We start from the raw sequence: 26,180 nt of genomic DNA, 5'->3' as shown, positions 1-26,180 counted from the left end.
GAGGGGATCTAATCGCATCTGATCTGAATCTTGGATATCTCAATCTCAACCATCTAGAAGTCTAGAAGTCTTGAACTGGCCCACGTCCGTCTGTTCCTCGCAAAGAAGAAAAGGAACTGCAGCGGGACGGTACGGTGATCTACGAACTTGCCATGTGAAGGTCTACTACGTAACTGAACTGAATTGATTGACCAAGCAAGGCAAAGAAGAAAAGAAAAAAAAGGCACAAAAAAGAAAGTCACATATCACCAACATCAAGGAAGATGGACAAAACGATACTCTACCGAGATGTGCCTACATACACAGAGGGAAGGAGGGAGGGAAGGTTTCGGAGAATCGAGGTTACAATATCGATCTTGGAGAAAATCTCGTCATCAATTCACCAGCTGCCATCGGGCGGCTCTACAAAAAAACAAAAAAATTCTGTTTATATCCGAAAAATAACTTTTTTCTTTCTTCCCCCCTAAGCAGGAACAGTACGGAACACAATGCTTGGCCAAGACGAGAAAGAAAGAAAGAAGAAGCAGAAGTGTTCCCGAAGCACAATCCCTATCCCCATCCCCTATCTCTGAAAGTGTTAATCTCATCGCCGATTCTCACGTCCCCTAGGTCCCCCTACATACAAAACCAGCCGGGGCCTGGAACGCGCGCAGCTCAGGTAGAGTAGAGTACAGTACCGTTACACTTCCCGGCCGCGGTAGATGGATTGAGAATAATGGGCGGGCCGCTGGAAGGGAAGGGAAGGGGAGGGGAGGGACGGATCGGATGTGTCGATGTGTCGATGTGGATGGATATGAAATTGAAAATCTGCAAAATTTGAATTGAGGGTTTGATAACCCGGGATGGGGAGCTGTCAGTCAATGTGGCGAGTACAACCATAGATTGGATTTTTTCGTTGTCGATGGTCGGTCGGTAGGTCGGTAGGTAGGTCGGGAGGGTCGGTTGGTGGACCGAGAGATCCTCATAATTAATTAATTAATTGCGAGAGAGAGAGGGAGGGAGTATATTTAGACGAGACAGTTCTAAGTTCAGTGTGGATTGTGGATTATTGTGGATATCATTGTATCGCGTACATGGCCGAGGAGTCGTACAGAACACACACACACCTTCAGACTCAGACTCAGACTCACGATGGCAGATACTTACAGATGGAGATGCTACACAGCCAAGAGATTTGCCATCTCTCTGCCACCCACCACCACAAACCACCATCACAAACCATTGATCAACCCCATCTATCTATCTATTCCAGGCCTAGATGCCCTCCTCATACAATTAGACTGTGCACTCACTCACCGTATGTACCACAAAAGATAGCCGCAGTCGCAATCGAAATCGAGAATCTGAATTACGATCTCTCGTTTCGTCTCCCTACTCTATCTCTCCCCCCTCCCCTGCCCCCCTCCCACCACCCCTTCCCCTGCCCGGTAGGTACTCTATCTCGCAACACGCAGCAGAAGGCAGAAGGCAGAAAAAAGCGCGCATCTGGATAGAGTAGGTATGCTGTCCTTCACTTTCACTTTTCTATATGCCTACATACTCTATCTTACTCAGAGATGGGATGGATGGATGAGTGGGGTTGACGGGTGATGGGCGGTTGGGCACAGAGTTATCTTGGGTTTAGTTTACTGAGGGTGAATGATAATGCAGCACCACACGCATTGGAGCTAGCTAGAGTGAGTAGTAACCACTCAACCACTCAACCACTCGCCCGACAGAGAGCCAGCCAGACCCGACAGACAGACAAACACCGAAACCGGCGAGCCCGCACATCCGCCTTCCTGCCCATGCCATACCATGCCCTGCCCTGCCAACGTTGAATTGAGACTCACGGTGATAATAAACTGGACTGGCCATGCACCGCTGTTTTATCCATACCAGCAAATCCAATACGAAACCGGGGGGGGGGGGGGATGAAACCAATTTTTTTTATGGTTTTGGCAAAGAAGAAAGAAAAAAAGAAAAAAAGATTCCAAGACACATGCAACGTACCAAGAATTGGCGACGCACCCAGTTCCTGCATGAAGCGAGCGAGCGAGCGACAGATTTTATTACGATTGCGACTGACCAATTCTCTTTTTTGCCTGTGATAAAGTAGATAGATAGGTAGTGGAAGTATCTAGAGACTAGAGTAGTGGGACGACGACGGATTGAGGACGGTATGGACACGATGGGTTTGATGGATGGATGGATGGATAGATGGAGATCACGTAACGGCGTGTAGCAATTGATCAACTGGCCCAGCCAGCGAAACAAAAAAAGAAACAAAACCGCACCTACCCAATAGAGGGTGTGCGAGTGAGAGTGCGAGATCCAGATCCAGATCACGTAAAACACACCAGCAACAGCAATTAATTGCACAACCCGCAGCCTCAATCATGTCACTGCATATTTGCAATGCAATTCCAAAAGAAAAGGCCACAATTGCAACTATCACGTCTTTCCTACTCTGCTCTCTAAGCTGCTCTCTTCTACCTGCTACATCAGCGAGATTTCCATCTCAACCACATACCTTATATGAAATCACTCACTCGGAACTCCCTTCAGCACATCCCAGCCAACCAACCAACAAATCTAGAGTAGAGTAGGTACAACACCCTCGGGCCAGGCCCCCGGTATCAAAAGTATCAAAAGTCCCTCTCCACACACAGAGATCTCCCGCTGTATGTATGTACTGTAAACCAAAAAATAAAAAATACAAAAAAACCGTTTCTGCCCCAAACATCCACCCCGTTTAAACCCCATGTAACCGTGGGGGGTTACAGCATACCGGTATTGTACTTTATCTACTACTGCATACCATACAGTACATAACCGGTAGAAACATCTCGCCCATCTACTGTACCTAACTGTACCTAACTGTACCTACTCTAGAGTAAACACTTTAACACTCCCCCGCCACCGGATAAGCATCCCCATTTTTAGCACACCGAGATCTATCTATCCAGTAATGAAAGCAGTTAACACCCACCACCGACAGCACCCACAAGCACAAGCACAAGCACAAGCACAACAAGCACAGGGCAGGGGGAGGGCATGGCATGGCATGGCAGGTAAAGTAAAGTAGATCGATTTGCGATCGGGCCGCATATAAATGCATATAAATAACCGGTCCCGGGGCCTTCCCCTTCCTGATGGATGGATTAACAGCACAGGTCTGTATGTAGAGGAGTGCATTACAGGCGAGACGACGACGACGACGACGGCGGAAAACATGTGTAGATTGGGTTGCATAAATTGGGCTCCATTGCATTAATTGCAATTAATTGGGTCAAATATGGTGCCTGAGCCCCGAGCTGAGCAAGCAGAAGGCAGAGAAACCGAGAGAAAAATCAATTGTTGATAGAGGTACATAAAACGCACGTAAAACGTGGTCTCCCCGTACCCTACCCTACCACTCTACTCCCCTACTCCCCTGTCTGCCTGGGGGTGGTGAATAAACGGTCCAATGCCATCCAGAAAGGAGAAAGGAGATAGAGGGCACGCACCGGCCGGCAAGCGAATGCAGTCGGGAATGCAGGCCAGGGACAAGACTTGGGGGGTGGTGGAGTCGTTTAATTTTTCTTTGGTAAAAAAAGTACCAACTGGACTGGACTGGACTGTACTGGATACGGGTCGACAACACAGACATGAGAGAGAAAGATTGCAGATACATGAAACTCGCTTCGTATCCTCCTACAGAACTCCAGCTAGGGCCTTCCACAAATCTGATACAAAGCTTGGAAGTAGTGGGTGAGTGAGTAGCAATGGCAGGGGAGGGGATAGGTAGTAGAGTAGTGATCTGATAATGGTAGTAAGTAGTAGTAACAATAGTTGTAGGGCTTTAGATACAAGATGCGGAAATGATTAGAATAGCAGTGTGGCACATTGCTGTCAATGATCACCCTAACCTACCGCACGCCCCTCACCAAGCCCTCAAAATACCTCCTAATATCCCCGCCGCCTGCGCCCGCCCCAGCCCCGCCACCAGCGCCGCCGCCCGTCAAATCCGACTTCTTCTCCCCCGCGCGCCTCACCACGATGCCCTCCTCGCCGCCGTCGAGCCGCATCCAGTTGATCCACCAACCGCGAGTGCTGCGCGCGCTGCGCTCCTGCTCGGCGCGGTCGCGCATGGTCTCGCACAGGATGCCCAGGATGAGCGTGTGCACGTGGAAGGCCTCGGCGCGGCTCCAGCCGCTCTGCTGCTGCGACGACTCGGGCCCGGGCTCGGGAATGGGCGGGACGGTAGAGTGGATCATGAGCGTGGTGGGGTTGTAGAGGAGGTCGTAGGGCGGTTTTGCTGGCGGGGCAGAGTGGTGCAGCTTGCTGCTAGAGGAGGCATTTTTGGCTAGATCTGCTGCTGCGGTGGGTGAGAGGTTTGAGGATTTTAGCAGCGGTCCGTGCAGGGGGGCGAGCTGGTGGTGTAGTGTCCGGTAGAAGGCCGGGGAGGTTAGTTGCGCGGAGGTGGACTCGAAGATGAAGGCGAAGATGAACGGATGGTTCTGGGATATCAGATTGTTTTAGTCAAATTGCTCTCTCATCCCGCCATATGTAGGATCATCTGATAACTGATGCGATATGCAATATGCAGTATGCATGGGATGGGATGGAGATGGGGATGGGATCCTTACCGTGTACACGACAATTCTGAACTCTTCTAGGTTTATGCTAGCCTGCTGTGTTGTTTGTCCTTGGCTGCTGTTGTCCTTTCTCTTTCCTTTTCCTGATGCGTCTGCGACTGCTACTTCTGTACTTCTGGAAGCATTGTCTTGTTCTGGTGATGGTGGTGATGGTGGTGGTGATGGTGGTGGTTTCTTTCTTTCTGCCCAGACGGTCCTGCTCGTTATTCGGCCCGTGGATTGTGCATCCTGGAGATCGTCATCAAGGTCCTCCGCATACAAATCTCCCAGGAATCCAATTATGAAACGTGCTCTTTTACTCTTGCTGCTGTTGCCATCATTTCCGCCAACTGCTCTTGGGGGGCCCTCTCAACATGCTCCATTGGGTCTACATTTGTCATTGGCGGAGGCGTGGGCTCTGGCTCAGATGAGGAAGTAATAGTAGCATCAGCAGCAGTTGTAGTACTCGTAGGAGTAACACCACTAGCCACAGTGGGCGTATTAGTAGTACCGGTATTACTATCATTGGCTGCTGCGCTCTTGGTCGAGCCACCGCTCCATCCAAATGTGAGAAGATTAAAGATTTTGGCATTGGAATTGAGTGTGATTTTGCTCTTTCTAGACTCCTCTGCTGTCGCCGTCTGTCCCATTCTTCCTCTGCTCTCATCAGAAGCTTCGTCGGCCGAAGGCTTCAGATTTGATCCGGCAGCAGGAGGCGGTGGGGTAGATCTAGCTTCATCCCTAACTGTTGAGAGACTCCTTCTCGGCGAGCTCTCTACAGAGCTGTTATCTGCAGAGTATCCTGAACCGGATGTCTTGTTAAATAGTCCCTTTGGCCTCTTACGGTTCTTCTTCTGCTTGCCACTTGCAGACCTCCGTGATATATCATCGCCGTACTGGTACAGCTCGCTGATATATGTTGCGATATCTCTCACTGAGCAGGCCTCCAGCGAGCCCGTGCCAGGGAAAATACAGCCATCCTGCGGCATAATGATTCCCGGGCCCTTTGAAGAATTTCCCTTTGGCAGCGTGGAAGTCGTCGACATTGCTGCAGCGACAGCCTTCGTGGTATTCCCCCAGAACCAATACCCACTCTGCGCACTCTTGTTCTTGTCCTTATCCTTCTCCTCCTCGATAAAGTCGCCGAACCTAAACACCACCATGTCCACCATCCCCTTTGTCTTCTCCTTCTCCGCCCACGTCCTGAGGAACTTTCTCTCCTCCTCCGCAATCTCCCTCCCGGGCCTGCCGCCCACCATCTTGATCCCGCCATCGCCGAACGCCACCGTCCCCGGCGACCCGTGAAGCATCACCTCCCACCGGCCCCATGCCCAGCGCAGCCAGTACTTTTCTAGCCGGCGGCAGAACGCGGTGCGGCCGAGCTTGGCGTGGTTCTGCGCGAAGCTCCCGTAGTGGAAGCGGAACTGGTTGTAGGCCTGCCGGATCTGTGCGAGGAGGACGAGCGGGGGGGCAACTTCGCGGGAGGAGTATTCAACGGTGGGCGGGTAGGTGGACGGGTTGTGTATATATGTCAAGTCGATTTGCTGCGGGAGCTTTATATTAGCTTATTTTTTTTTTATATAACCCACCAAGCTATATTTATTCAGAGAAAGAGAGAATGTAGTTAGACAAACAGCTAGAATCCACCATCCAGGCTCCTCAATCTCCAGCGTGACGATCCGCGACTTCTGGGTCTCTATTGAACTCAAGTTTTCGGTTTTCGAGAATCCGCTAGCTCCCCCATTCTATATTAGCTAGGGTGTCTCGGAGGGAAGCTTCCAGTACGGGGGAGTCGAGAAAGCTCACCGGGCAAACTCAACAATACCCTGGGCGAGGCCAATCTCTCTGAGCTTTGTGTCGGAGCTTACGGAGCCCTTGCGGGAGGTGTAGAAGACAATCTGGTCATGGACGGACTTCTCGGTGGGGCCGAGGGACGGGTTGTATATTGCGAGCGAGGAGAGAGCGGCGGGGGTGACGGTCGTGACAAGGGAGGACGGGGGAGGGAGGTGAGGGGGGACATTGGCAGCAGCAGCATTAGAAGCAGATGCTTGGGCGGCGGCGGAGGAAGAGGAGCTCATGGGAGTACATCTGAAGGGGTGAAGAAGCTATAGAAGGGGCGGAGGGGAGAAAGAGGAGGGGAGGAGGAGGAGGAGGAGGAGGAGGAGAGTTGTTGTTGTTGTTGTTGTTGGGCAGCAGATAGGTTATTTTGATATCGAGAGATAATCGATGATGATAGAGTGCATATTGCTTGGCGCACGTATTGTTATCGACCAGGGAGGGAAGAGTCTGCGGGACGGATCAGATCTCGAGATCAACACCACCACCGAGATACAGACAGACAGACATCTTCACCACCGTCTGAGTCGTGAGCGAGTGAGATCTCGAGAGTCAGTCGGGATAGAGATTCAATGTCGCTTTTACGCCAATCTGCTCTCGCTTTGCTTGCGAGGCCGTCGCTGTGCCCCCACAGGTCAATTGCCCCGTTATCATGCAGGGTCCCCCGCCGATTATTTTCGCTGGGAGCCACCCCGAATGTTCCACGCCCTCCCCTCAAGATTCTCTTCTTCGGTTCCGATCACTTCAGCGCAACCTCTCTCAAGGCCCTCTACGCGCTACACCAAAGGCGGCGGGACATCATTGCTTCAATTGATGTTCTCTGCAGGGAGGATAAACTATCTGGCCGTGGACGGAGGACGTTGAAAGAGGGTATGCCATTCGCTATTAATTTTGTCTGTACATATAAAAATAAAGAAGTCGATGGTCTTACAATATTAACTTCTATGCAGCCCCTATCAAGGAAGTGGCAAGTTCGTTCAGACTCCGCATCCATGAAGTCGACAAGTTTAAGGACTGGGAGGTATATACATAGCGCCCGTTATCCATACAATTGCCCCCCACCATAAAACTCACAGTTCAAGAGCTCCCAGAAGCTTCCTCCAGTGGAGATATAAACCTTCTAGTCGCGGCCTCCTTCGGTCTCTTGATACCTGAACGCATCATCAAAGCAGTCAAATATGGCGGTATAAACGTCCACCCTTCTCTGCTACCAATGTATGAATCCCGGATCTCCGACATATTGCAACCCCTAACCCTCAGGATGTATTTAGGTACCGTGGAGCAGCCCCGATATACCACACTCTCCTCGACGCCACGCCCATAACCGGCGTCACCGTCCAGACCCTCCACCCCAAAAAGATCGATGCGGGCGAAATCCTCATACAGACAGACCCCCCACTTAGTGTTCCCCCGAGGACCAGTTACCAGGTCCTCCACGACGCACTCGCAGTCCACGGCGCAGAATTGCTGGTGGAGACATGTGTCAAGGGTCTTTTTATCCCGCCCATCAAGCCCATCACCAACAATTACACGCCCAGCCACGCGCCAAAGGTCAATCCGGAGACTGACGCAAGGGTCAAGTTCTCCGCAGCTAGCGCGGAGGAGGTTGAGAGGAAGGCGGGGGTACTGAAGAGCCTGTGGTGCAAGTTTGGGTCGCCCGAGGAGCCACAGATGTTGAGGAGGAAAAGGGCGATATTGTCAGATATCCGTAGGTTGGATGTGCCGGAGGAGAATATCGATGGTGTCGAGGTTCCGCCGGGAACATTTCAATATCTCAGAATGGAAGGTGAAGGCGAGGGCGAGAATAGGCATGGAGAAGAGCTATTGGCGATAAAGTGCAAGGTCGGAGGTGGCTGGGTTAGGGTCGGGGGCATCAAGCTCGAAGGGAAAAAATTGGTTGATGGGGGTGAATGGGCGAGGAGTATGAAGGACCCAAAGAAGAAAGGGCTTCAAATGTTTATTTAAGCCAGTACTGGGTATTTGTTCTATACTCGTGTGTTTGTAAATACTTGTTAGCTTGTCATCGTCTGAATTCAGGTATTGCTAGCAGCTTAGTCAATCTCTTTCATTTGAACTTCATTATCGATATCAAGCTTGGCATATTTACCATGGTCAATGATTACTACATGCCTGCGCGGTCAATGATGGCATTGACCGTATATCTGCAGCGACCAATGTGAGCCGGGTATTACAATGATTACAAAAGTACACGCAATTAGTGCTTATTGCCAGAAGCTGACATTACTTAGTACTAGCAATCCAGAGTAAATATTAATATTACTGCAGATATATGCATTGACCCTGCATCAAAGTTATATTCTATCCAGGTTTGGTATATAAGTACCAAACTATGCACAATGCAACTTGGTGTAAGAAAAAGCATACCAACGTCGTGGATTATTACCTCTTTCTGCTTTACCAACATAGCATTAACCACCACCCCCGAGTGAAACGGTTCATCACACATTGAGGTTTGAGGGTTTAGACCATAAAAAGAGATGTGACATCTCGTCCTCAAAAACACGCGGTTATTGGAGGGGTTTATTTAGAACATCTATCCACCGCCCGCTGATCTTCAATGTACGAGCATTTACCGAAACCTCCTTCCTAATTACAATAAACGAAAAAAAAATCTGAGCGTGGGACTATCTTCCATGGGTACAGTATCAAATACGACTACCTGATTAGTGAGTGAGGAGTACGTGCCTACTTCCCCCCTCCAATCGCGGCGACATCACCCAACATGAGCCGGTATTTCCACCACGGAGGTTCCAAAGCAGTTGGGAATTGACCTGCTGCGGCTCAGGTCCAAGACTACATACTCCTGTGGAATGATATCACCGGTGATAGGTCGATACCCCTCTCTGGATCCTCGTAATGTCCATCCCCCTTCTCTCGGGATTTAATTTTTCTTTATTTGGTGGTGTATGATCGAGAGATCTGTAAAGTAGAGAGAAAACTATTACCCAATTAATTAATGCTAGTTAAGGAAAGAATTTTTTTTTTTTTTGGGGGGGGAGAGCGTGAGAACACTGAGTGATACATGGTAGTGGTGGTGTTGGTGGTGTTGGTGTTGCACGTTGGTGAGGTTGCATGTTAATTGGGCGTGTTTGATAACAGCTAGGAGGGGTCTTGTCCTTTTGGTCTATCCCCCCAGAAGGGGGAGAGCAAAGCCCAAACGGGACAGAATAAAATGTGGTTTCAGGACATCATGAGAATAATTGTTTAGGGGCTACACCAAATAATTATCCTAAAAGGGTTGCGATGCTTTAATGATTAACCTAGTATATATCATGTATGCAGCATTAATTCCATAGATCCATTCAAATCTCTTTGGAACCGCTGAATCGAAATCGTAGTTAATCGGTCTTGATAGACAGCTGATCATGATATATATATTTCTCGTGGCGAAACACAAATTTTTTTCATAGGGATAAGAATAATGACTTTTAGCCGATGGTGAATTTTTGCAATTTTCCCCCAAAAAGCCGTTATGATGGTGGAGTGGAGATGAGCCGGATTAATCTATTCAGTCGATCAACCACGCTGATTATTATTTGTTTCCTCAACAGCTAGATAAATAATCATAAGTTTTCAAATGGCCCTCACACGACCTGATTGGACCATTATCAACCGCTGCTGAAATCGGATCGAATCGAATCGTACTCCAAGTAACGTACCCCGCTGCCAATCACTGTAGGCAACGATCAATGACTTGTGAAATGCCAATGTTCTTTCACCCGGTAGGGTCGATCTTTCGCGCCCACGCCCACACCGCCGAGTCAGAATCCATGATCACACCCTCACTGAAACATTTTGGTAACCTGGAAACATATTGTATGGACCACCGTCGTACACATGAAAACCACGCGTTAAGTGTCAACCCTCCACTCCCGTTTGAACGTATGTACTTGTGGGGTAACATCTTGATTGGCTGCCGCTGATTGAATGTTTCAAACAACTTTCGGACTTTCAGAGATGAACTCGATCAGCTGCATTTTCCTGACCGTTTTGTGAAATCTATTAACAGGCTACGATGATGATGTGATTCTTGTCTGGATTAACTCATTTAAAGCCTGAACAATAAACAGATGAAAACAACGTGCGTCCTCATCCATGAGCCACTTTGAAAGATTATACGCAGGTTACGGATCATGCTCGGTGGTGATGTGTGTGGGTGATTCCACGGGTAGCCACCTCGATCTCTTCTAGATTATCATATCGAAATGGAAATATAGAAAGGGCCGGTGTATTGTACTGCCATAATCGAAAAACACGTGCGACCAGTCCTCTTCAGCCTTAGGTCTTATCTGTGAGATTTGAAGATTAACATCAATACGTGAATGTAGATTATCAGCTGAAAAGGACACCGGTATCGAACCTACATGATGCATACAGGTATGAACACCTATAGGAACCCAACCACTGAAAAGAATTATATTTTCTCTAGTAGCAACGGATAGTGGCACGAAGTTTAGTCGTCGCTGTACGTGCAATGAGGAGAATCCTGATGAGGATTACATACATGAACCCCCAGGCTCGTTCCCAGCTACCTGTACCCCCACTTTGAAGGTAGGATGCATGAAGTATGTAAAAGAACCCAGACTGCCCTCTGTTGAGCTCAGAATCTCTGCCGCTGCATCGCATCCGACACGTAACACAGCTCCAGTTGCAATGAACTTTAAAGTTGACGCCATTGGGCCAGTTCTTGAGACAAGGGATTTGAAATGACATGCATGCATCAATACGAGCCAAGATCGTTTTCTATGGCTTCTAGATCTTGAGCTTACCGTGTAATCGTCCTGAGACCTTTTTGAACATTCGCCTCCCTTTATAAGGCTATCTGCACGACCAACAAATGCATCCGGTCGACGCCGAGTGATGATCCATGAACCTGTCAGCATCTCCCCCCACCTGGTGGATTTGGCGGAAAGGGCACTATGTCCCAAGAATTCTTAAAGAAGGATCTGAGAGCTGGGTCCTGTACGACCGCGGCAGAAACAGAGTAGAGTAGGTGTTGACCTTGAGTCTTCCGGGAGGCGCATAGATGGACACAGGGATTCGAACCTCGTTTCCGAGAACGGTTCAACTGTATTACCCGTCAATCAGGGGCACCTAAGACCAGGGAGAACTGTATAGTTGTAAGTTGGCCTCCGTTTTATGCTCAAAACTCTAAACCGGGTGAGGTAAGCTGTGACTCTGCAATGGTAACTCCTTGGAACACCTAACCCTAACACTGCACCTACTGCGTTTCAGGGTTTGTTGGACTGTGCATATGGTTTAATTGTAAAGCCTTCCACTCCATAGGCACCACAACTTACTACATTACAATCAAGAGCGAATACCTCCAGAATCAAGTCTGACCGCGAGTTCGAGCTTACTCGTTGAATAGTAAAGCTAGCTAACTACATGTAGCTCCGGACGAGCCCAAGACTCGAACTTGAATTATTTCATACAGGTTCATGGATCACCAACCAGAACAGTGTAAGTAGCTATCCCTAGCTCTGCGACAAACCTGGCTCATCTAGTCACGAATCCGGATGACTACGGTTAATTCGCTGCAGGATTCAAAGCAGGATGGACTGACAGTGAGAGGTGTATCTGTAACGTTTAACCATTTCATCGAGAAAGTCTTTCTAGCAAGGAAATTTCTATGTATGGAAAGCCGTGACGAAACTGTCTATTCGTGCACCATGTTTCCTTTCTAGAGTGTTTGTCTAACTAGCTCGAAGCTTGGCATTGAACATCAAGACTTTCAACAATGTTGAAGATAGAGACTCTGCTGACAAGTCGTTGATGGAGAGGAACAGAAACTGACGATCAAGATGAACAAAGAAGTAAGGGAGGGAAGAGAGAGGGGGAAGAAAAGACAGGTCTAACTAAAGTGTAGTTAGAATTTGTGAGGAAGCTCCGCTTCTTTAACAGAGACCTCCGAGCTTGCTGCCGGCGGAAAGATAAATTGAGCCCGCTGTCACGGCATCCCCTACCAAAAACCTTTACATCCACAGAGATATTTTTCCTCTGCGGCCTTGGCTAATAATTAAATCCCCAAGAGCCTTTTCGCGGCGAATGATCACAATTCAAATACCTTTTCTCATGGAGGTGGCGTTGGTAGTATCTAATAAATCACAACCTGGATCTTGTTCCTATATACAAATCGAATATCTTCACGATTCTGCCAACACAATCATCGAAAACCGTAGTAACATACTATCCGTTCTCGAGCCCCACCCACTTTCCGGAAACCACCAATTAAAAAGCTTTGTGAACGCAAACTTCAATGGATTCTATACACCAACTACTATATTAGCCTTCCCCCAACACAATCAAAATAACTCCCACCAGGACCAGAACACAAACCAAAGATGTCGATATGATAGACACCGCTACCGTGGTAAAACTATTATTATTCTGCATTTCCACGATAGCAATCTCCTCCTGATGCCCCAATCTCTTCCCGAACTCTCGCATCCTCCGCCAAATACCAGCCATAATTTCCATCCCCTTCTCTAGGACGTTCGTATATATATCCCTCCGGCTCCCCCGTGTAGCCGTTATATTCTCTGTTCGATCGACGGTAGCAGGGTTGAAGACTATATACTCATCCATTCCGGGGTGGAAATACATGACACTCGCCCCCGGCGGCACAAGGATCCGGGTATCATAGACGTTCCTGACTATACTCACTCCCGCACTTGGGGTCTCTACAGCCGCAGCTAAGGGATGGGAGCGACATCGAGGTGGGGGTTGTAGGAGGTTGCCTTCGTGGAGTATCCGCGTGATCTCGGGGTCTGTGAAAAGGGGGGAGCGGGAGAGGCGTAGGGGAAGGAATTGGCCGCGGCCTATTACGGACTGGACACGGCTTGCGGGTATAGATTGGCACTCGGACATGGTTGTATGAATTTTGGCGAGTTTGGCGATAGATTTTGGGGTTTACGTATATATTTGCGGTATTATTGGGTAGTATGTGTATTAGTTATAGTGACAGTAAGGGTTTGGTTATAAGAACAAGAGAGCGTATTAGGGAGTGCTTAGTTTATAAAGGTTGATTATATGTCCGTAATGACTATAGCTGTAAACTTGAAAGTATTGTGTGGGCTAGTTCAACGTTTCAAGATGTTGTTTAGGCCACGAGTGACAGACTATGATGATAAAACTCGATGTCAACGATGAATGTAAAGTTTCGATACGGCTTGGCATCGAATTTAGTGCATTTCAATCATTTCCTCGCCTAACCCTAGAAAATTCCCCAAGATGCATCATATCCTCAATCTACTTCCGAAATGGTAGTAAAAATAAAGATCGGCCACTAGGAGTCATATTTTCGTATTCTGGAAGCAAGATTCGACGTCTGTGCATGGCTATTTGAGTTCTTCTAAGCTGACTTGTACGTACACCGGTATTTCGGCTACAGTCAATTCCCGACCAACTTCCAGGTTCTGGTTCTGTACTGAAAGCAATTCTGGAAAGTTAATATTACCCATCGCCATTCCAGCTCTTATAAGGGGATCAGGGAGGCACTGGCTTATTCCTGAGTTAATTACCGGAGGCCGGCTGTTCTTTGTTGGTTTCAAACTTACCACGCACTTTCAACTATAAGGGCACATTGACATTTTCAAGGGAATTGTGATCATGAGCAATCTTTGACTTTGTAAATGTTTCTTTTATAATAGCGGAATATACTACGTCAACTGTGAAAGTCTTGAGACTTACCCAGGGCTGTTTTCTAACATCTCTTTTTAGGGTACGTATCACATATTTCTCCTCTTGGCAGACGGAGCTGATAATCAATGTTGGCGACTAGGACGGAACATATACCTATATATAAACTTTGAAGTTTAAGTATTATGCATCTGGTCAATAATGATGTTTATATATGTGGGACCGGATATGGTTTATCTTGGGCGGCCTAGACATTTTCTACAAAGATAGGTATAAGGATAGGTACATGTATTCTTAGGGCCCGTTCGGACAACCTTAGATTATTTCTTCGGGTTATTGGACAGACTGGATTATCAGGTAGCGGAAGTGATAATCATAATACTCATAATAAGTGGATAATCTACATGTCTGGATAACGTTAGCTCTCAGGATATCTGTGTTGTGTGGGAATAATTACCTCCGAAGGTGATTGTTTTCTTGGCGGATTATTGGGATAATCAGGAGTTCCGAATGTTGGATTATTCAATTGCACGAACAGCATAGATTATTGTGATAATCCAAAAGTCGATAATCCGTCAGATTATCGCCAATAATCTAGATTATTGGGTTGTCCGAACGGGCCCTTAGCCTTGTGTTGCCTGTGGTGTGATTCTCCAGTCTGCAGAACGAGGAACGAGTTGACAAAAATATATCTGGGCACGAGCCTAATGTATTCTGTAGGAATATATTGATGCGAGATTTATGTTCCACTATCATATCCCTATGGAGATTGTAACGTCCCCCCGGGATGTTAATAAGTGATGCAATAATCTTATATCTCAGCAGTCGTGCTAGCATGAAGAAATCAAACGGATCGACAATTAATTGACCGGATTACTTATGTAGCTTTGGGTCCAAAGTTGCATATTGACCTTAATTGCCAAGAAGTTTCGACGACCATCTTATTCATTATATCTATGAAAACCAGGTTTTTTGTTACCAGTCGATAAATGATACCTAAATATAGTGTCGGGATGTGAAATTGAAACATCAGTTTTTGGGCGGCTGAGAAGTCAAATGTGGCATCACCTGCAATTGGTATTCCGCTCCATCTTGGTACGCTACCAAGGTTAATAAATATCACTTCCCACGCAATACCAATAAGGGCAAGCGGTCTAACGGTTTAGACCCCGGCGTCAGGTGAGACACTGTGTGTTTGCTCAGGACCGCGAGGTCCTAGGTTCGAACCTTCAAGGAGTGGGGGTAGTAACGGGCCGCCGTTGCAGTACCTTTTGTTCCTTTTTTTATTCCGTAGTAACTCAGGACAAATAATACTCGAAGAGCTGTTTTTGATTTATGATTTCTCTACAGGAAGGTGATATTCCAGGGACATGGCCAAATAGACTAAGCCTGCAGGTTAGTCTGGAGCCATCACCTCTGCAGAAAGCACTGCTGCACTCGGGTGGAAATGACGACTACTAAATCAAACTCAACCTTCACACTACAACGCTTGACATATGATGTCATCATAGACTTCTTTCAAAATGCTTGTCTTGTGTCGCGCTGTGACCCTTACATGCCAAGGATGACGACATACACACGAGTGATACTCTGTGCATATAGATCCTCAACCACGTTTCAATACTTGTAAGCTCACGAATTATAGTTTCCACAGCACAGAATATAATATAATATCTATGAGTATTTTGCATTTGTATGTACCATCTCAATCAATTCCAACGAACGACCTCTCATAAAATAATACAGTAAAGTTATCATAATACAGATAGTGAATGTGGTATAATGAAACAGAATATTTCCTCCGTAGCCGATGATACACCGGCCGCAGTAGTTGAATACGTAGAAGGTCAATAATCGGTCATAAAAACACAAACGGGAATGCAAGCATATACATCAAATAAACAGAAAACTCCTCCCCAGGTGCAAATGAAAGAAACGGATGATAACGCCTGCAAAGCCACCGCCGAACGAAACGACCTTACCGCTGGGGTGAAAAATAAAAAATACTACGTACTCCACTTAGGTGGCCCAACCACCTTAGACCACAATCTTTCCATGAACCCGGGGTGAGGAGGGAACACTGAAAGAAAAACATCTTTAACAATCCTCCAAAAAGAACTCCCTTAGTGCAACAGATGAAATGTGGTGTCAGGAAAGAAAAGCTGCCGAAAAAGCTTTAGTCTCTATTTATGGGTGCCCAATAAGCTGGATTGGGTCGTCTTCATCTTCATCGTCTTCTTCATCTCCATTCTCTGTCTTAAACTCGTCTTCGTCGTCCACTTCCAGGTCCGAAACCGCATCACTATTCGTCTCCCAACCATCATCGACTATCAAGTCCTCGTCCCCCATATCCAACGTAACACCAATCGCCTCCTCGGCTGCTGCAAGCGCTCGGTTTGCATTTAGAATTGCCGCCTCTCCATCTGTGGGCCCGGCTTCGGCCCGCGCCAAGCGTGGCGGTGAATTCAGTGGTTGTGCTGTTGCTAGTGAATTCGAGGAAATTGTCCTTAACGGTGCGGGAGGTACGGCTGGCGATGTGTTGTTGTTGTCTCTATCAACATCACCGGCCATATTTTCAGGCCGGATCGTCCGAATTTGACTTGTATTATACGATTTACAATTGTCGCATTTCAGTCCCAGAAAGTGGAAAGGAACATTCTGTTTTGCCGAACAATCGTTGCAAGTGATAAGGGACCGCCATTTATCGTACGGAGCAGGAAGGGGTTGAGCATCAATCTCACAGTCGAGAGCGCGAAACTGACTTTCCATGTTTACGATTGTCCTCGTACATGTAGGACACCGGTAGGATGTCTTCATATGCTCATAGTAGCATTTGCGATGAATTGAATGTCCACAACGCTGCATCACCAAAGTAAGTTTCATCTGGGATTATAGAATTGGAAAGATCGAAAATATCAAATCACATACCATAAAAACGACCGTCATGGTAGACGTAAACATGTATTCACCGCATATTGGGCAGTCACACTCCGTTGAGCGCTCTATGCACCTGTGGGAGCCCTCCAAAGAGATGGACATACATACACCGCATTTCTATTACTTGTTAATTTTATTCATTCCACACAATTTGTTCACGTGATTAGAGACCTTGCAGTGGAAGAAATCTTTGCCCAGTCCTTCACCGATCCGGCATATTCCACAGTCATTGCAATGATAAATACTTTTTCGCGGGTCGTTATCCCACAATTTACACTATTAGTCACAAAATCAGAGTCAGTATTGCATAAGTCTTTCCAAGGTTGGAGAGTATGGTATTTCTTTTAGTCCTTGACGGGTAGAATGTGATAAATATGAATAAGAGAAAGAAAAAAAAATAGGTATTTCTATCTTCCTCTTCGAAAAAGCGACGGCCAGGAAACAGACCTTGTCACAATAGTATCTAGCGCTCCTTATGCCGCAATTCTTGCAGTCCTGCCCTACTGGCTGGGCCGTCCCACAATGCATGCACAACATGTTTTTAGTTTCCTTCCTAATCAAAACATGGTCCTCTTTCTCATCGTGACAGAACCTGCATGTGTGCCACTTCTCACATGTCGAACATTGGAGTTTTACACCACGCCGGTAATGCGGGCATCCAAGCTCCTGCGGTATATCTTGGGGAGCTCCAAAATCCGTAGAAGTTGTTATCTCCTCTTGAACTACCAACTCCCCATTAGCTGCTACATCTGGAGTAGGTGGTCCTGTATAATATGTTTTTGCGATATCCAGAGGTGAAAGTTTGAACGGATTATCATGCTGTGAGATGTAGGGCTCCTCTGCATTAGCTTGGAACTGGCCCGACTGTGCAGATTCTAACTCGAACATTTCCCCGGGACGACGAGAGGCATTATATTTCTCCAACATAAGACTATGCATTCGTACGGCCCTCTCCCGCTCTGAAATATTCAGTCTTGAGATCTCGACAAGCTTTTGGCGCAAAAACTTCTGTCCATCATCTTCCGGGAGCGCAGATTTCGCGGGGTTCTGTGACGTCGAATTGTCTTCCGAGGTCGGGGATGAGGCGGTAGGTAAGTCAGAGAAAGATATTGGCGACCTCCATGTTGACGACGGCGGTGGTGATTCGGGTGTCCGATTCGCGAATTCGTTTGATTGACCTGACATGGGTGGTCGGTACCTTGAAGAAGGATCACCGATTGCTAATGCCTGTCCGGAAGCTCCGTCTTCCGGGTCTGCATCGAAAGATTCGAAAACTGGCTCCAAGGCGCGAGGGGAATGGAGTGGTGTCGCTATAGCTAATTCTGCGGCTGAGAAATTGTGGTCCTCATCTGAGAGGGCCGGAATAGGAGGTGCAGGACGCTCCTCAGCGGCCGACGACTGCGACCACCGTCGAGCCCTCTCAACAACTGGCCCAAGAACGTTTTGAAGTCGGGTAGCGTAGGTGGCCATCAGAGATTCTGAAAAAGGGCTGACTACACAGCACACTTTTATACTGCACTTTACCGTTTGTGTTGTGTTACAGTGCTTATCTGGCTACTCCTATAGAGGGGGTAAACCTTTCTGGTTGTTATATAAACAGCTGTAAGGGGTGCGTGTAAAGGTAACTAACTGGATGGGACCGAGGACAATCGTCGTGATAATCTGGGGTCGGAGCTAGTGACTGCAGGTAGAGAAGTCAAACTATTTAGTGGAGTAGAAATAACAGCCCAATGTACTCTACCACCGGAAGAGGGATTATATTATTGTATTATTTGATAGCTGAAGGTGGGGAGTAGCAGTAGTAACAGCAGAGTAATAACAGAAACCTGGGGGAGGGGTACGAGGAGCCTGTGGGTACTCGAGAGTATTGAGTATGGAGAGATATGTGGTGGTGAAAGTTTCAAGCAGAAAGAAGAAAGGATAACGCGGTGGGGGGGGCCAGTTGACGATGATGATCACACACGCATACACACACACATCCACATCCACAAGATATGAGGGCAGAAAAGACAAGAGGGAAACAGCAACAGCTAGAGCGGAGAAGTTCGCACGGAGTTTACAGTGTCAATGGGATGACGGGGTTTGATTTGAAGTGCTTACTGATGAAAGAGAGCCATTTCTAACCCTGAGGCAAATACCTACATATTGTATCTAGAGAGAGAGATGCTTCCTAGTGGAGTGGACCGGGGATAGACGGAGCTGGGAACTCACGCCCGAGCACCATCCAGTCAGCAGCAACAGCAGCTCTTCACCCCAGTCAATTACGGAGACAGATGCCGGCCCTGGCTCGAAAACTAAAGACATCATCAGCCATGCATGGTCTTTCTTTGTTTCCCGTATGGTCGTCTAGCATAGGATATCACCCATATAGTAAAATGCTTGATGGCCTATACTCTATATATCTGTTCAAACTTAGAGCCGTCTTCGGTTCCTCCCCTCAGGTAGAGGCCCTATGCAGCCCAGCCCACGCTAAATGCATCTCAACTCAGCGAAATTCCTTACCTTACATGTGACGTTGAAGTTGAGATCGTGACTGGCTGGGGAACATAGCCCAAAAAGGAATAGATGTCTTGCCCAATTGCAGGAGCATCTAGGAAGCTGTTCCTGGGTTCCCTCGATTCAGAATATTCAAGGATGGACCTTTACTAGGTAAAGTCGTTGCCAAGCATTCTAGATCTCACGGAACCACCGGTGACAACATGTAGGTACAACCGACCAACCGTCTGGCAGATGCCTTAACTGCATCGATAAATTTCGCCTCTTTTACCAAAGAGCCCTAGAACAAACATTTGTTTCGGCGGTTTGTTTCCGGCGGGGCTCCGATTTATAGTCACCAAATTCCGGTTAGATATCGTCCGCACCGGGTGTATTAGGACAAGAATTCATACCCCACCATATTTGCAATTTCAAAACGGGCAGGAAAACGATTAGGTATCAAATAAGTTTATCCACAGCCATCTTAAAAATATCATGATCACGATCACAAATACAAGATACAAACGTTAATATTTTTAATGCAATAGAAGCAAAATTACCCGTGTTTATGATTTCTATAATCTACATTGCTTCTACCCACTGGCAGTCACTTCAACAAAACTCATCACCGATGCCTGGTACTTCCTGTATTCTCTTATAAACTATTTAAACTCCTTGTTGCTAGGTAGTTATCACTAGGGTGCAACTCTCCGGAGATTTTCTGAGTGCAGAGGGGGTTATCGTATCATTCGACCTGGAAACCTCTTTCAGTGGCTATCAAGATCAGTTTACATGTAATTCGGGCTTGAGACTTATCGCCCATGTTTCACTGCAAAATCCTTAGTCCAAATTCTGTTATAACAAACAACCCAGTCAAGGCCAGACTAGAGTACTACAGTCGACAGCAAATATCAACCCTACTAGTACGGCCTAGCAGGTCCCAACGGATCGAAGTTACTCCGAATTAGTGCAACTTCAAAAAAAAATCGGAAGTCTTCAGTGACCGTTGTCAACTAAATAACTCACGAAGCTCGTACCCATGGCAAGATTCTTGTTGGAAACGATGATAGCTTCTTATCGACTGCTTGTGCTTGATTACAGAATTGAGAAAGAAAGAAAAGGTAGAAGAGAGGTTGTTGACCACGAACCTAGGAAGTATGATCCGCACTTAACATCCTCCTCGCCCGTCCGCCCTACCCTAGTCCGACTCCTACCCCTACCTCAAACTAAGAGGGAGCGTAGGACGCTCAACCTCAACAATTCTAACTACATGTACACATACTATAAACCCAAACTTTTCAATATTGAAATTGCTATTGAAATACAAAACCACAATAGGATTCCATTAAATACCTACTTTTTAGCCTATTAGAGGGGCGGGGCCCTATAACGCTCTGAGTATATTTTAATTAAAAATTCGGTTCTATAATTCAATGCCAGAATCATGTATAGGCGTTCTGTCCCAGTCACCACCAGAAACACCAACCACCAGAGACCATTAATGGACAGATTAGTCCGCGCCTCAGTAGCCCTCCCTACTGACCAATATGAAGAAGAAAGGATTTTTTTTTTTGTTTAATTCATTAATTGCATGCAATGAAGAAGAAAGGAGAAGGCGACGGAGAACTGGGCGTAATTTGCTCTGGCCCACCTGGAATGTGAGCTCTTCCGATCGAACTCCAGTGCCCTACGCCCAACCAAATAAATCAAGTAGAACTCCCAAAGCGTGGGAACCTAGGTGATCATTGGTGAGACGGAAATACCAGGTCTTGACCTTCTTAAGTGGTTTAGAGATATCCTATCATAGGCTATAGTCTAGAACCAGCAGCCATGTTTAGTCAAGTAACGACCTCTTTACGGTTGGAATTTATCACTGGACTGCATTCCGGCGAGGAATTCCGGCTTCATCGCCCATCGCAACCGACATTTTACAGTGTCGGTATATTCATGAGGGATTTCATAAATATCTTGTGGGATTGCTAGGCCGTGAATTCGAATCTCGTGTCTCCCAACCCCCATATATTGTAACCCCACGGGTGTGTGCCGTATTCGAGCCTCGCCCGTTTTCGTACGAGCTAGGTTTTGGATGTTTTCTATAGTTACAATACCTGAATATGGTATGTATAATACCTTGAACGCCGCTATAACCTACATTATCGTCGTTGAGAGATGGTTTCGTATTGTTGGAATTGTGTTCTGAGCCTAGGAGCAATGTCCTAATACTCATATGAGTATCAGTATATATGTCAATATGTAGGCATATATAGACTGTTCTAGGCACAATATTCTTGTATAGATATGCCCCCTGTATTATACTTAAGCAAGTCAATTAAGAAAGTCACAGTCTTCCGCATTTATTATTATTTATTATTCTTTATTACTATTTATTTCCAACACGTACATGTAGTTTGTGTGCGAGTGATATTCTATGATGATGTCAAGTTACGCTGCCAACAAGCAGTCAGATAACGCGATAAGATAAGGATAACCTAGCCATCGTATTATAAGGTTTAACTCTCCAGGTCCTAAGAGTGTGCGTCCTTGGCAAGGATGCAAGCACCACCCACTGTGTCCAGTTTTCCTGTTGATCAAATCTAGGAGTTTATTCACTAATGGCGGCTGCTAATTACCGAAAAGTCTCATTGATGTTGGTAAATAGCATCAATCCGATGACGCGCTGGGCCCAGAAGTCGACGAAAATTGGCCGGCCTCCGGGTGAATCAACACTTACCATGGCACACATCAAGACAAGCGGAATTTCATATCATTATATCACGAATCCGCATCATATTGAAGATCCTGATGGGAAATTCTATCAAAATGCGGCTCGAGGACATACTTTATATGGACATAAATCCTTGGTGTTTGGTTTTCGAACGAGGCAGTATTCTGGCTGCGAGCCAAGCCCTCTCTTGTGATAGAAGGGATTTTAAAGAATGGGTTCCCCGCAAAGTTCGATCCCGAATTTCAAGGATTAGGGAAAAGGATAGCTTAGGACTCTGTTCTTCGATCTCTGTGATAATCAAAACACCACAGTTGATCCTCACCGTTTCCACCTGTCGAAGCAAGAATTTATGAGGAGTTATGAACATTAAGCCTACTCGCAACATCACAAAACCACCTGCCTCTAATTCTAGCTTTTTCGATGCCTAACAGGCGCCGACAAGCCCCTAAATGAAAGGACGCCGAGACAACTTTTGAGACTAGGCGTTCCTCTGGCCAGTGTGACTGTTCATGCTCTCCGGCAACAAGATCTACAATCCAGCAGAGTTTCACTATCAAAGATATAAAGACATTTTAAGATTACTAGCTTTATTCAACAATACTATTACTACACTAGGAATATACAGAAACAATGAAGCAATGACATAGTCTCTGCACCGGGGGTGGGGGGGGGTGGGGGGTTACAAGTCCGTAAAAATGATCACTATGTGTAACTGAATTCTTACGAAGAAGGATCATGGCGTTATCGATCTTGGTCTTTGCGTGTACAGGGAAGATTGCATACCTTGGGGTGCTGGGTCCATATCCCGGAGAATTTACCGATACCCACGATATCAATGTTGCCCGTGAGGTAACTCGATCTTTTGCTCGGCCTGTCCCCCTCGCTTGAGAATTTTCCAGCTCTTCTCAAAGACCGAGCACACCCAAGAATAGTAGCTTGCAGAAACTGGCCTATATTTACACAAGATCGAGAACAGTATCGTCACCTCACGTCTCTGTTTCTCAAGTTGATAGTTCATCCATGTATAATATTACCAGTGGTAAAAATAGAATTCCGGCCCGCTCGCAACAAAGACACGGCCTAGTGTTAGAGGACCGACCGCTCATTTTCTGCATTGGAAAAGAGACACTTAAGCACGTCCCGTGTATAAGATCTCAGACCTCTGTGCTCGGCCGAACCTACTCCGATCACGACTAACACCAAACTCATTTCCTTAGACCTCAATGGCATCCATGGTACTTATACTACTCATCATCATTGCACTTAGACTTGTCTAGAAGTATAAAAAATATTTCATCTTCTCGGCAAAAGGGGCTGTGCAAAGATGTATCGAGTGATAACTCATGATGTAGGCGATACAGACCGCGGTTTCGAGTAACCAGCGCGTGTGCCAGTGAATAAGGAGTGGGCCTAAGCTCTCATTTAAAGATAAACTTATCTCGGGGATTTCTGCCCTATGAGATACGTATGAGGGGTGTTTGTAGAAGCACAACGCAGGGAGCCGTGTGGGAACGTACATCATGTTCTACGGCAGGGGATGAATTAATCAATCGAATCAATCTACAGTAGAATGTTGACACAAGGTAAGATAGAATAGGGCTGTGAAGACTTGTTTGTCTTTAACTACTATACCAGGATGACTACTAGGTATTGATTATGCTTAGTATCCAACATTAGCACTCATACAAGATAATCCCGTCCCCAGAGCCTGGACGCTGAGAATTTACCTGCCGTTAGATATCAGTTCATTCTGATTCTATTTACAAGACAGCCACTAACAAAACTCTACAGCCAGCAATACGACTTCAACGGGATACAACGCCTATCTATGTGGCCACATTCTCGAGAAATCTCTCCATCGATCATGCATCATGACTCGTTTTCTCAACTACCGCTGGCTACACAGATAGCTGACCAACGGGCCGATGACTCAGTTGCAGACACCTTTATATTTACGGGTAGATCTGACAGTAGAGCGTCCTGTAATAGTCAGCGAGGTGCCACCTGTGTGAGGACTATAGACGAGAGCTTCGGAAGAATGCTAACTGGTAGTAGACTGGATACTTAGGAGTATATAAGATACTCCACTCAAAGATATCTACGCATAATACACCAAATCTCGGCGCCCTATATCACGGCTTCCTACATACTACTCACACAGAAGTCAAAACATAGATGTACATTCAACACCTGGCATCAGAGAAGCCCTCCATTGCCCCCACCCAAGCTAAACGTACGCCCAGGAATATTGAATGTTACCAAGCTCTGACACTCTCATTCTACTTTACTCTACAGCGGGACCGATCATGCCATGCGCCGCAACGCTGCATAATTACGCAACCTCCCAAGCCACAGAGTCTAGGTGAGACACGAAATCAACGACAGTAGTCACCTCTTCTGAAAACCGCTATCTAGTATTCACTCCCATGGCGACCACAATAAATAAAATGCTAATTACCCTCGCACTTCTATTAACCCCCCAGAAACTCTAGATACAGTTTAACACCAATCGAAACAGCAATGCAACCCCGCTCATTGGCCCAAAGGGTCCTGGCATGACTTATGCCACCACCCGTCCGCGCGCGCGCGAAAAGGCAATGACACAATACCTAGAGCTCTCCTCTATCAATGCAGGCAGCCAACGATCGAGAAGATGCCTTTCATCGGTGGTACCTGGGGGGGGGGGGGGGGGTGCTTGCATCCGTATGCATTCGTTCGATAGCTCAGGCACCCGGGTGCATACGGTCATTTGAGCTGAGAGCGCGCGCGGTGTCAATGATCGCCGACACACCTGGGGCTCTCAGAGCTCCAAAGTTAGGCCATGTTTCAACTAATTAGATTTGCAGTTAAGCTTTCAGTATGTCATTAGCCCTTCCCCTTCCCCTTCCCCCATCATTCGTCAGTTCCCTACCATGCCATGTCCATGCCATCCATCTCTACCCCATCCGTGCGCCATCTCTATATCGTCAAGTAAAGTAGTTAATTCTGATTAATTAAAGACAAAAAAACAAGCTTCTGCTCCATGCCTTAAGTTAAAGTATCTATCCATGTCAGTGAAAAATTTGCTTCCCTCTTATCGATAACCCGCGCGCGCGCGGCAAACACCAAACCACCCCACCAGAGTACCACTACGGCCCCGCTCTTTCCTTTCTTATTGCGCCATGTATGTACTATGTATGTACTCGGGGCAGGTAAGAAGAACCTGAAAATGACTTTTGATGGTAACAACCTCTGATTCGCGGCTGGCGAAAAGCTACACCAAATTGAGCACCTGCTTGCAGCTTGCATTTTCAGGTTCTTATTGCCTGCCTCGAGTACCTACCTACTAGTATTTCGCTGACGTTTTTGAACTGGGCCATTATTGCATACACCCAAAATCATGAGCTTGGCGTATTTTTGTATGGCATGCAATATCAGTCGCGTCCACAAACGTCAGAGAAATACGAGTACATGTACTTGAGCTATCAAGCCCTACCCATACATGTACCGGTCTACATGTATGCAAGTACCCACATAGCCAGCCCCGCGGCGCGCCGGACGAGCTATAAACATCGTGGCCACAAACCTTAAGCAAAAACCATGGCCAATCAACCACTACCACCACACTACCTACTTCAACAACCAACCAACGAACTACACCATAGCTACCCCGCTGTTTGTACGCCGCGAATGAGAAGGGTGAAAGGGGAAGAAAAAAAAAGTCGGAACGTAAATGTTCTGCAGCATGAGCGATTTTTCTTTTCGCAGAACGAACGAATGGATGGCAGAGAATGGCATGGCAGGCATGGTATGGGCGGATGAACGGTTTTTATGAGTCGATGATCCAGAGTCGAACCATGCGCATAAAACAGTAACTTGGGCACTGACTGGACAGTCGATGATCCAGAATGATCAAACCATAAACATAAGCTTGGACAGCGAGCGACTGGGCCGTTGCTATCGTCGGC

The 26,180-nt window shown here is 46.8% G+C and overlaps 5 protein-coding genes across 5 annotated transcripts; 2 read left to right on the top strand and 3 right to left on the bottom strand.

Annotated features, from left to right (window-relative positions):
- Nucleotides 1-3,890: 3,890 nt before the first annotated feature.
- On the bottom strand, nucleotides 3,891-6,676 carry LAJ45_05206 (uncharacterized protein; the record flags this gene model as incomplete). The annotated part of the gene is made up of 5 exons (XM_046114778.1): nucleotides 3,891-4,481; nucleotides 4,611-4,847; nucleotides 4,919-6,142; nucleotides 6,233-6,329; nucleotides 6,405-6,676. The coding sequence occupies 5 exons, from the start codon at nucleotides 6,674-6,676 to the stop codon at nucleotides 3,891-3,893; spliced, it is 2,421 nt and encodes an 806-aa protein (XP_045971815.1).
- A 330-nt stretch (nucleotides 6,677-7,006) lies between these two features.
- On the top strand, nucleotides 7,007-8,399 carry LAJ45_05205 (uncharacterized protein; the record flags this gene model as incomplete). Its single annotated transcript, XM_046114777.1, has 4 exons — nucleotides 7,007-7,304; nucleotides 7,385-7,455; nucleotides 7,519-7,649; nucleotides 7,706-8,399. 4 exons carry the CDS (start codon nucleotides 7,007-7,009, stop codon nucleotides 8,397-8,399), a joined length of 1,194 nt encoding a protein of 397 aa, XP_045971814.1.
- A 2,243-nt stretch (nucleotides 8,400-10,642) lies between these two features.
- Nucleotides 10,643-11,338, bottom strand: LAJ45_05204 (uncharacterized protein; the record flags this gene model as incomplete). The annotated part of the gene is made up of 4 exons (XM_046114776.1): nucleotides 10,734-10,744; nucleotides 10,816-10,880; nucleotides 10,960-11,141; nucleotides 11,225-11,338. The coding sequence occupies 4 exons, from the start codon at nucleotides 11,336-11,338 to the stop codon at nucleotides 10,734-10,736; spliced, it is 372 nt and encodes a 123-aa protein (XP_045971813.1).
- A 256-nt stretch (nucleotides 11,339-11,594) lies between these two features.
- On the top strand, nucleotides 11,595-12,471 carry LAJ45_05203 (uncharacterized protein; the record flags this gene model as incomplete). The annotated part of the gene is made up of 6 exons (XM_046114775.1): nucleotides 11,595-11,620; nucleotides 11,691-11,712; nucleotides 11,771-11,791; nucleotides 11,850-11,918; nucleotides 12,245-12,271; nucleotides 12,325-12,471. 6 exons carry the CDS (start codon nucleotides 11,595-11,597, stop codon nucleotides 12,469-12,471), a joined length of 312 nt encoding a protein of 103 aa, XP_045971812.1.
- A 3,812-nt stretch (nucleotides 12,472-16,283) lies between these two features.
- Nucleotides 16,284-18,503, bottom strand: LAJ45_05202 (uncharacterized protein; the record flags this gene model as incomplete). The annotated part of the gene is made up of 4 exons (XM_046114774.1): nucleotides 16,284-16,955; nucleotides 17,025-17,150; nucleotides 17,205-17,309; nucleotides 17,481-18,503. The coding sequence occupies 4 exons, from the start codon at nucleotides 18,501-18,503 to the stop codon at nucleotides 16,284-16,286; spliced, it is 1,926 nt and encodes a 641-aa protein (XP_045971811.1).
- Nucleotides 18,504-26,180: the final 7,677 nt, after the last annotated feature.

The sequence above is a fragment of the Morchella importuna genome (assembly GCF_003444635.1).
Source record: "Morchella importuna strain M04M26 chromosome Unknown Morimp01GS014, whole genome shotgun sequence".
NCBI lineage: Eukaryota > Fungi > Ascomycota > Pezizomycetes > Pezizales > Morchellaceae > Morchella > Morchella importuna.
This window is presented reverse-complemented; position numbering and strand designations above follow the sequence as displayed.